A 12,255-nucleotide genomic window follows, 5' to 3' on the forward strand; every position below is an offset into this window, starting at 1 on the left:
GAATACCACAGAAAAACATACCTTAATCGTTTTATTCCCCACGCTTTGTACATTAACTTGAATTGGCATCATCTGTTTAAAACATAGCATTCAACATGTTTATCCCTAATGATATCAAAATATTTAATCTAAAATATTCAGCGCACAGTAGATAGAAGAGATAGTTTTGTAAACTAATGAGAGAATGTAGTCATTAGTAGTAGTGTACCAGTTGTAAGTGGCCGTCGCTACTGCTGTCTGCACAATGTATAACGTAGCCATGTCATTTTCTGATACAGATAGTGTAAGTAAAAATTTATATTAAAAAAAATGTGACTGTGCTTTTGCTGCGTTCCCAAAGATATATCAACGCCTAAGTTACAGGTAAAGATGGAGGTAAGATTCTTGAATAACAATTACCTTCAGTGGCGATAAATGTGAATATAACTCGCGCGCTCTGTAAAAATCTCCTGCTATATTTTCGATTGTTTTTTGTTTCCAGCAAGAAGTGTAATTTTGCAACTTATTTTGCAAAGTTTACGAAAGACTTCGAATAATCGTGTTTTTCTCGGGTCACTAAAATGAAAATTTGAAGGCAAGCCCACTAATAGAATAACGTAACCCCAATCAATTTTGTAGAACTGAGGCGTCTCCATTTAAGGGTAGCGCTTGACATATATTATTGTAGAGAAAATTAAAGGGGTAGATGTATCTCGAGATATTAAGTGGTATTTTTCTATGGTTAAGTATGTTCAGATAACGAAATTCCCGGGTCTACCCTTCTCCGAATTCCAATGGAACATTTTACGTACACTACCAACTTGTTAGCCTTTCGACTTCATCCTCGTAAGTGAAAAGCGGAATAGAAATATCCTAACCACACAGTCAACTATAACATATAACTTCGCCTAGTCCCTTTTAGCTTTAGACATGGTTTTCACTCTAGTATCATCCATCAAATTAATGTTGCCTTAATGCCAAATATGGCGAATTTAATGAAGATTGTTGTATTACGACCTTTTTATCATAAATTCCCTTCGATGCTATTAAATACCACATTAGGTTGCATTTCTTATGTCATTTAAGGCTTGACAATTAGTATAAACATTTAAAGATACATTATGGGAGATTAGATAAAGAACCGGTAGTTCTCACTATATAATGGTTAAAAACTAGATAATGTAAAGGGAATTTGCTGAAAATGTCAGTCAAATTGATTCACCCTGAACCAAGTATTTAGCGATTGAAATTTGGGCCTAGCCCCGATCATCATTGCTAAAGTCGGTACGATAAAAACATAGTTTCGATTATACATTTTTATACGCCAACATTTCCATGTAGATGTATATTGTTGTCGCCCCTGTCCGTCCGTCCACAATTTGTTTGTGGACACTCTACAGGTCACAATTAATATCCGATTTCAACGAAACTTGAAATATAGGTTTATCTCCCTAATATCTCGGCTCCTTTCGATATTGGCATGTATCGGACCGTAACTTCGTGGATTATGGCCCCTGAGTGTACGAAACATCGCGTTTTTAGCTTGAGCACCCTATAGAGGTCACAATTTTTATCTGGATATGTTGAAATTTGAAATGTAAGTTTATAACCCAATTTAGATAAATTTATAATTTAGATAACATTTCAGGCCTCAAGAAAGACCTGCAATTGGCAGATTTAGCTCTTGCATAATGTATGTTTAAGTACAATACAAATTTGTTTTCTATATGAAATGTATTACTATAAAATATACACGATTGTGCAAAAGTGCAACAAAGGAGAACAACACAGCCATATATAGCCAGATAGATCTTGACCCACTTCATCTTTGGGTGTCACTTTTGGCCAGTATTCCAGTCTAGCAGGTGTAATTGGGTACAGACAGGATAATGCACGATAACGTTAATGTATCAGACAAGACGTATTACTGAATTGGAAATGGACAAGTTACTAGTAATGCTCCCTTCACACATATAGAGCGGGATGAGCTTGTGGTGAAAGGCAACTACGCAAAATCGCAGACATTTCCACCCTTTTTCACATTCTCACTTCGCGTACACCACGCCCAATACGCCTCTGCCATACCCTTGCCATGCTCCTGCTTCCACTGCATTCAACCACGTTGCCGCCACGCTTTAGAAGACAACACTACATTGGCACGAAGTCCCAACCACGTCTTTGCTACGCTGTTACAATATCGCCTCGAATGGCGGATTTGTAGTAAATATGGCATGTACTGAGCCTCATCCACCAGTTTCAGCACTCCTAGCTAGAAAATAAAATCAATTTCACACATGAGCCATGACTTCACCAAGGACAAAAACTCTGCGAGATCATGTCCGAGAGTTGCATGGACGTAGCGAGATCCTTGTGGGATAAGCCACGACCTCATGCTACGCTGTCGCCACGCTTTGTTTTCTACCACATCTTCACTACGCGGACAAGGTGTATGTTCTATACCCACGTTCCACACGCTCTTACTAAAATGACAAAGATCTCGTGACGTCCATGCCGCCCTGGGTGATTTTTTTAAACAGCAATTAGATATAGTGTCCCCGTTCATTTTCCTTTCATTTGTTTTACAACTACAATGTAGATGTCTTATTACTGTTTAAAAGCATACCAGTGTCTTTACTGGATGATATATTATTATCTGTCTGCATTCTCCAAGGAATCGCAGTAGCTCGCTAATCTGCAGGTCCCGTGTTCGGTCGTTTTTTTTCGACCTGGTTCCCCCTTGTCAGTGGAGAAGGGGGCCTGGCAAGGGACATTGTTTAATCATTCGGATTGGACGAAAATCCGGGGTCCCGTGTACACACTGGCATGCATTTAAAAGAACCATTGGCACTTGGAATTCGAAATAAGAGTAGGCCGTAGGACCGTTTCCCGGGTACAATTCTCCTCATAATTGTGTGGCGTATGCCCGTCTTCATTAGCGCAGTCGGATCAGAACCGTATTCTCCAAGCCGTGTTCGTGTATCGTTGGTTATTGTATCTGTTTTGTTGTACGGTTTTCCGGAATTATCGCTTGTCAAATTACACATACTGCACTTTATATTGAGTACTTCAAGACCGCCAACACTTTATAAAGTCAGTAAACGTGAATGTCCTGTTATAGATCGATATTGGACTTATTTTATTGCCGACGTTACTTCAACAAAACCTAAACCCACGTAGTAATTAATCCGACCTACTTACGTAGCCAATAGAAAACGGGCTATTTTCTTAACGTAAAAAACATTTCAAAATCAATACAATTTTTCACTTATGCTTCTCGATAATGTTAAAAATATGTCATTGAGAAGGAAACACTATGATGCCATCGATGAAGGTTCACCTGTTTATCTCCCAGACAGCAGTTCCACGACACACTGTAAAACCCTTCTTTCCCTAAATTATTAGGTAAGGTTCATCTGTTAAAAATATCACCACAATATCTTAATGTAATAGCTTTTAATATTATATAATCAGGCATATCCGAGTACACGTATTAATAAAGCCCCGAAGAATGGACAGGCTTGTGTGTGAAAATGTCAGAACTATTATTGCGATAAATTTCAAGTTAGAATTGCTCGATTTGAATCATTTATCGGACCAGTATTATTTTTTTACTAAAATACTTTGTTTTGTGTATGCGATAAACTTAAAGTTAGAACTGCTCGATTTGAATAATTTATCAGACCAGTATTGTTCTTTTGCTAAAAAGACTTTGTTGTCTATTTTACTTTTACACTGAGTTGTATTATTTTCAAAATAACCCTCGCTAGCCTGGAGGCCGGGTGTTCGATCCCTGCATTGGCCGAGAAAGTTCATCCCGATTTTCCAGCGTGGTTTCCCCTTGTCAGTAATGCAGGACGGAGGGACGGATGGGACCAAAAACTGAGGTCCCGTGTACACGCTGGCATGCAATTAAAAGATCTTTGGCAGTTGGAATTCGATATAACAGTAGGCCGTAACGCCGCTACCTAGGCAAAATTTCCCTCATAGCAAACTGTATGGTGTATGCCCGTCTTCATTAGCTCATGTATTTTATGCGAGCAATTGTTAACGTTAAATGAAATGCGTAATTTAGCGATATATTTCGACTTAAAACATATTCAGACTAATTTATCCCTCAAAACGTTTTAAACCTAAGACAACTACCCTATCACGCTAAAATCATTCTCTACAAGCTCTGTTTGTCACAGTCATGATTTAAAGGACAATTATTGGTGTCAGTCATTATCACATATGTGATAGAACTAGTTATACACGTTCCAAATATAATTTTAACACAGCGATCATTGCTACGATAGATGTGTTGCGAAGCTTCCAAAAAAGGAAAGTGACGAACGCTAAAGGGAAATACGAGTTATCCTTCTATATAACTGACTGAAGTGACGAGTGATAACAGATAATTCCTTCGTAAACCAAAAGTTGTTATGTGAGGCTGTAAGAGGATATCTGATAATTCATTCTATACTTAATAAAAACATGGTAATGCACGGCCTTTTTCTATTTTTCTCGTTTTGTCTTATCTAGTGACAGTCAATTAATGTTTTGAATTATCAGATATCCTCCCACAATCTCATATAACAACTTTTGGTCTTCGAAGGAATTATTAGTAAGCAGAAATTCGCTTGTGAATCTCTTCTCTCGTCACTTCGGTTAGTTATATAGAACGATAACTTGTGTTTTCCTTTTGCGATCGTCACTTTCCTTTCTTGAAAGCTTCATTACGCATCTATCGTAGCAATGATCTCTGTGTTAAAATTATATTTGGAACGTGTTTAACCAGTTCTATCACATTTATGTGATAATGACTGACACCAATATTGTCCTTTAAGGAGAATCCAGTTTCAGTCTGTTAGTCTGGATTTTCTTCTGCCAACTTCTATTTCCACCGTTTAATCGCAGAGACTACTGGACTTTTAAATCTGTCAATGTTTTCACAACCTTTAACCATTACTTCTACACGTAAGCAGTGAATCCGGATTTTTTCTAGTAAGACTGAGGGTTTCTACTGAAACCAACTATAGAGAGTTAAAACGTTGGCAATTTTGTTTCAAATATTGAATATAATGTAATCTAAAACATACACGTGTAACAGTGGAGTCAAATCACGTCAAATTGAAAATTATTCTTTCTGTCAATCGGCCGTGACCTTCTCAACGCTCATTCCCCCTTTAAAGCCATAAGAGGCACTGTTTTCTAAATCGTAACGTCGCTCCTGCTTCCTTTGACCCCGAAGTTATCCTCTAGAGGTCACAATTTTTATCCAATTCTAAAAACCATTTCAATATATCACCCTTACACTATAATAAAAGTTGGGTTGAAATTACGGGAAAATGGGAACGAAAATGGCCGCTTCTTGTACGCAAATTGTGTAAAAGTATGTAATACGAAGGTTTTGGACCCTCTAAAGGTCATAATTTTTGTCCGATTTGGATGAAACTTAAAATATATCTTTATATCGAAAAGATCTCAGTCCCTTTCGATATTCAAGCATTTCAGACCCGAACTTCGTGGATTATGGCCCCTGAATGTTTTAGCTTGTTCTCTATCCACCTCTTGCAAAATGTGGGCGTATCTTGCCTGGCGGTTTTTACTTTTTAAATTCAAAGATGTGGGATTTGGGAGGTTTTGGCACTAATTGCTACATGGACAACTAATGTAGTCAAGCACGCTGTGCATTGTATCAATCTACAATTCATTGCTCTTTCTGCAATGGTAAACATTTAGGTGGAGTTTTTCTATTTCCACCATCTTACCCCGCTGCTAATACCATACATTTAGAAGCTCTAAATTACGAATGTTTAACTGGTTGGTTTGTGCAATCGCTAGGGTGAAAGCTTGCGATCTTTCGAAATCCTTTGTTATAATCCCTTAATAGAAACATCCGTTCAAAGCAAAGACTTTTCTACATCAGTTCAAAGCATTCATTGCATTTTATATCAAGCAATCTTCCAGCTGGGAACAAACCAGAATCAAACTTGATTATGCCTCTGGGGACGACGTACGAGATGTAAACCCTTTTACGGATTTCTCAAGAGGTAGAAACTTCATTTTATTCCAACATCCATATATAAGTACCGCGTATTGCAAGGAAAACCAGCTGCCACAACACTTCAACAATGTAGAATTGATCGTGTATTGGGATATCAGAGTCTTTAATATTCTATACACCACTCTTATGGTTGCGCCATCTGGTGTTGTGTTCTTGTTTGAAAAGCGACTTCTTGGCTCGTCCATATTTATATGTGAAAATGAAACCATCGACCAAGTAAACATAGAATATTTGAATCGCGGCTAGCCTACTAAATAAATGGTGACGTTTCTATTGTATACTCAACTCTATTGGCTATTAATTCGGTAAGTTTCTATTTATATTTTTTAATGGTGTTTTAAGATGAAGTCAAAGGCCACTATTCGGGATTACTATAAAAGCGTCGAAAATGTCAGTGATGAGGTATCTGTAGAAATGTATTCATTATTTCATATTAAGTATTATTTTCATATTATATGCATGGACAATTTAAATAATATATTGATTAAATAATGTTATATTTAGACAAATTCTGAACCCCATGTTGCTAGTCTTGACGAGATACTGTAGTATGCGCATTTGGGTGAATAATTATCATTTATTTAAATTAGAGATACATGTTTAATTTCTATTGCTCATTTTGGCTTAACCTAATCGTATAGTGTAAAATAAGATATAATATATAGTAATTAGCCTGGTGTCTTGTTGCTATGATATTTCTAATATATTATGCCACAGGTCAAGTTGAGGATATTGATTTTCAAACATACCACAGCACTCAGTCCAGACATATATATGGACACCAAAACTGTCTTAGAATCGACTTTTATGAACCCATTCAAGGCAAGCATTATTAAAATAAGCCCATTTATTGAAATCTTGAATATATGCAACTTTCTAAATTATGCATACTGCAAGACTCTCAGTGCGCGGGTTTGGTTACATCTAACTAACGAGCGTAGAATTTAAGCGACTTTCTAAATTGTGAATACAAAATTTGCGCTGTGCATTGGATTAAATTGTGTGAATTTAATGTTAAAATAATTGATCAATCTTAAGCCAGTGTTGTATTGTAGGGGAAGTTATATGCTCTCTCTTCACATAGGACCGCCATCATGTGTAAATGTTCTTCGAGCCAGTTCTCACTTGAATTAAGGTAATTTCTGTCGATTGAATTAAATTTACTTATTCTCAAGTGCTAACTAATATTCCCTCGATCGAAAACTGGTGTTAAATAGTCTTTTACTTTATCAAAGATAGATAAAGTATCAAAATCCGAGCTTCTGGCGGTTATTGTATTTTGTTGAATGCTGATATACTTTTGGTGCCAGTAAAGGGGACCACAGCGGATCACCCAAGGACGATATGTTTACCTTTTCTTTTGGGGGAATACATGGAAATCAGAATGGTCAATGTAGCTAGGAGATATAGATTTGTTGACGACGGAGACATTAGCTACTAAGGTGGAAATATTAATGGGAATGTTTAGTTGAATGGGCACAGTAAGAGGAAGATGATATTCGTGATAACTTAACCATGCTGATATTATCAGGAAATCCTACCCCGAAGGTGTTAGTTCGGGATGTTGGTAATGTTTATTAATCCAAATTAGAAGAATAAGCGTCATTATTTAAAACCCAAGGAAAGCAATGTTAAACTTAAAACGTCTATATCTCAGCAATTGATTGGAATATCCTTGATTAAAATCTATCGTCAAATCAATCCAAATCAAATAATATCGAATGCTTAGGACCCCATTAATATACATGTTTCTTTTTTTCTAGATATATGTTATAGAAGAGTTCATATACATATAGCCGCCAAACATTGTTGTATTTTTCCCTTTGGAATGTTATCTTAATTGACGTAACAACCTAACGTCATCATAGCTTTTATATCCTCTTATTGTGAATGGCAAATAAGCCATATAGGGATATTACAATTCCCTTCAGACAAAAAGGCGATTGAAATTCACAATTATATGAACATATAATTGATTTAAGCTGCCAAATTGATTTCTATTGAATTACTTCTTTGTTGCCTAGCGGATTGCGGTTGCCAAAGAACAAGAGTTTTCTCACCCTTGGGTGATTACCAGTTATCGGCGATTCAGTCTTTTGTTAATTAATTTAATTTATGGGAAACATTAATTCTAAGTCCTTAAGCCCAAATATATTTCTAACCTTTAAGACCACTTAACTAGACTCATATGAAGAAGATAGTCAGTCAAGGCAAACCTGGTCTTGATTTATGTCATGTTTGTCAAATTTAATATCACATTTGACAGTCTTTCTCGATTTTGAATATTACAGGACGACGAAATGTCGCAGAATGAAACTACCAACCAGTATATACCATTAGTGCAAGAGAAGGGTCGTCTTCGTACAAAACAATACCACACAATGGACGTACAACCACTTACACCAGCAGCGGTTACAGCAGAGACCATTTTGAAAAATCTAGGATCTCGGTTGGAGCAACGTAAAAAGTTAATCCTTCGTCGCAGATGGCTCGTTGACGTTGAATTCGTTATGGCTGTTATAGGAATTTCGTTAATGATGATTGAGAATGAGCTGTTCTATCTGGATCCAAGTGAGAAAATGTCAACCATATCACTGGTACTAAAAACATTTACTTCAATTACAACCGGCGTTCTACTAATCGCTATATGTTTGTACTACCAGACTGGGATGGAAATACGCATGCTCGACGGCGGTGTGGACGACCCATTTGCTGTGACACCATTTTGGACATATGTGGCCTGGATCGTAGAAGTGATAGTTTGTGCGGTACATCCCTTCCCTAGTAATATAGAAGTTGTATTCGTTTCACCCAGGGGTCACAGTCGAGTAGCAAGCATTGATGGCATCTTATCTGTGTTGATGATGTTTCGTCTTTATTTAGTGGGTAAATTTATCGTGGTGCATAGTCGTCTGCTCACAGATCCTTCGACTCAGAGTATTGGAGCACTATCTAGAATTAAAATCAATCTGTTTTTCGTGTTCAAGTCAGCCATGTCGGAGAGTCCAGGGATTCTGATTGTGTCAGTAATGTTGACTATGTACACAGTGAGCTGTTGGTCGATGAGGACCTGTGAAATGTATTATACGAGAACAGAGGAAAGTCAAGGATTTTCTCAATCAATGTGGCTATCTGCCATTACTTTCCTTACCGTTGGGTATGGGGACGTGACACCACAGACCCATTGTGGACGTTACATAGCTATCATGACAGGGCTGTGTGGCTTGGCTTCAACAGCTTTGTTAGTAGCCGTCATTGCGAAGCGGCTTGAACAAACTCGATCTGAACGCTACGTTTTTAACTTCTTGTCAAGAATCCATTTGGAGAATAAGCACAAAAATGCCGCGGCCGATGTTGTGAAGTGTTCTCTGAGATTATGGGTGATGAACAAACAGGGTGGTAAACCCACCTTAACCTATACTTACTTTAGGTGGAAGCTTCGTAACGCTGTAAGGGAAATGAGATCTGCTCGCGCCACTTTAGCCGAGAATGAGGAATCGACCGTTGGTGTGATAGAGTTATCTCACATGATTTCCAGAATGACAGTAAGTATTGAAAAATCCCTCGAGGCTCAGAACAGAATGTCAGAACAAATGACTAAAATCGAAAAAGAACTTCAAGATATGAGAAGTCATTTAAAATAGTTTCTATGTGAATTAACCGAGCGAATTGGGTTGTTTTCTGTGATATTGGTATGAATCTATTAGTGTCTATTATAATATGTATAAAAATCATAGTTCATCTTTTATTTCAATGTGCGATTGAATGTAGCTTTTGATATCAAACTCGTAGCTGCCACTCCAGATAGTTATAAGTGAAGATGTTTGAAGCGAACTCCTTTTCTGGAACACCCAATACCCCTCCCTCGCCCACCACATTTGCATTTACACCACTGATGACTCTCGGGGTTATTTTCATCCCAGTAGCTTTCGACCTCTGGGGGAGCCACGGTGGCTAGCATGGAGGTGACGTGTTCGATCCCTGCATTGCTCGGGAAAGTTCATCGGGATTTTCCGGCGTGGTTTCCTACTTGTCTGTGGTACAGGACGGTGAGCCTGACAAGGACAGCTGCCTAGTCGTTCGGATGGGACAAAAAAACGAGGACCCGTGTATACATTGGCATGCACGTTAAAGATCCCCTGGCAGGTGGAATTCGATATAAGAGTAGGCCATAGTGCCGCTGACGGGCAAAAATTTTCCTCATAGTACACTGCATGGCGTATGGTCGTCTTCATTGGCCCAGTCGGAGTGCATTGAATCTGGCTTTTGAAATCCAACTCGAAGCTGCCACTCCAGATAACTATAAGAGAAGATGCGTCACGCGAACTCCGTCTTCACTAGCCCAGTAGGATGTTTAACCACATTTCATTATTTACTCTTTCTGGAACTCCTAGTTTACAAATTTACATTACATTTTCAATATTTTACCTATATCCCCGTAGATTATGCCAATTTTAAAATCAATTTGCTGAACCCGACAACAGTAAATTATGCCGTCATGGGTTGATTTTGTATTACTGCCAAACGCCACTATCTTCATTAAACAAACACTCTCGGGAAGTTGCTGACTGGGTCAGCCCAGTCCATCAGGACTGTTTCTTTCACAGTTTATAATTTGGAGAAAACGTGTTGAGTTAATTTATGAATTAGCAAAATTAAAATGTTTTACGATAAACCGGAGGTGTCTCTAGTATCAGTACCCGGTAGCTCAGGTGTCTGAAAGACTAGCCAAATATCTCCCAATTCTAACCCGATACTATAAATACTACCACAGACATTATTATTATCCAAAACTAACACAATCTGGTTAGAACACGATTCTGTTTCGTTTCGTTTTTATAGTTCGAAATTTCATTTTACTTGTCTTTACTTCACTAGGATCAGGAGGAGTTGTTACATAAACCGCTTTCTGTTTAATGTGAGATATTAGCCAATGGAACGGTCTGTTACGACCAGTTTAATGTGAGATATTAGCCAATAGAACGGTCTGTTACGACCAGTTCTTGGCGTGCGGTGCACGGAACTGTGGGTATAGAAACATTAACTCTGATTGGTTTATCAAATGTCTGACGTCATAGGTCAAAAGTCCTTCATATGACCCCTGACGCGACCTTCCACTACAACCAGTCAGATCGTCATAACGAAACGAAATAAAGAATGAAACTAACAGAATTCTTCAATTACTTCAATATCAATGAGTTATTCCTGTTTGAAATATCCATTTATAGTATCAGTGATTAATCGAACGGCTAAACATTAATTAAATAATTTATTTTCCATAAACATATTTTTATCCAAATAATTGTACCTTTATCTCATTTATTTTGTAATATTGACCTATTATTTTACGAAAATGGATTGATTTTTGGTAGCACAGGGTTAATCAATCTGAACGACAGACTCACCCTACCTGCAGAGAAGTGAAAAAAAACAACCCAGCTACCATTTAATTTTCGTACGTTTGTTACGTACGAGGGTTAATATTAATTTTGTAAGTATTGGATGATCAAGGGAGATAATTGAAATAGCGTGACATTGACAATTAAGTTTGTACAGTTGAAGTATTATGTTAGTTTTTCAAAACAGTATTCCATTAGTATTGTTTGGTATTGGGTAGTATTGGGTAAATGGCCGTGCACGTTTCAAGGGATCTGATAAGGTGGTAAACCGGCATGGCATAGGTTATTTCTCTTGTGAGATCAACCGTGTTATGAAATCCTACTATGAGAAATTATTCCCAAGGTCACTCACGATTGTGCTGTCAATGATGGCATAGTACCTGACAAATTAAACATTGGACAATCGCAGTCTTCAATAAGATGATGGTAAATTAGCATGACAGTAGGCGCGGATTTAAAGGGGGTGGGGGTCTACACCAACTACCCCCCCCCCCGCATCGACATGAGACCAAGTTAGCGCCCCGGTGCGTGAAGCAAAGTCACCCCAGACCCAATCCCGAATTACAAAAAAATTACTCCCTCATCACTTTCATATTCACGGTTATAGTAATCGCCCAGTTAGTGGTAGCACAAGTGAGTGGGTCGTGGGGCGACAGACTGTCCAAATGTTCTGTTAACTTTCACAAAGCAGGCGGAATAAATATGTAGGCCTCGAGATTATGTCCCATTTCTTATCCTCTCGTTCACGAGAATTAACTTACATAAATGAACTCAAATGCCAGGGTATTTAGGCACATTCCCGCAAAACTAAAAAGCTTCATTACATATTAT

General features: G+C 37.9%; 1 protein-coding gene across 6 annotated transcripts; it reads left to right on the forward strand.

Moving 5' to 3' along the window:
• The first annotated feature begins 205 nt into the window (after window positions 1-205).
• Window positions 206-9,759, forward strand: LOC126814598 (small conductance calcium-activated potassium channel protein 2). 6 transcript variants are annotated; one of them, XM_050539863.2, is made up of 3 exons: window positions 6,151-6,330; window positions 7,081-7,160; window positions 8,317-9,759. In XM_050539863.2, exon 3 carries the CDS (start codon window positions 8,326-8,328, stop codon window positions 9,667-9,669), a length of 1,344 nt encoding a protein of 447 aa, XP_050395820.1. In that variant the 5' UTR covers window positions 6,151-6,330; window positions 7,081-7,160; window positions 8,317-8,325; the 3' UTR covers window positions 9,670-9,759. The 6 variants fall into 6 exon arrangements, with proteins under 6 accessions (XP_050395816.1, XP_050395820.1, XP_050395817.1 ...); XM_050539859.2 differs by lacking the exons at window positions 6,151-6,330; window positions 7,081-7,160 and adding an exon at window positions 206-283; XM_050539860.2 differs by lacking the exon at window positions 7,081-7,160.
• Window positions 9,760-12,255: the final 2,496 nt, after the last annotated feature.

This window comes from Patella vulgata, chromosome 3, assembly GCF_932274485.2.
Source record: "Patella vulgata chromosome 3, xgPatVulg1.2, whole genome shotgun sequence".
NCBI lineage: Eukaryota > Metazoa > Mollusca > Gastropoda > Patellidae > Patella > Patella vulgata.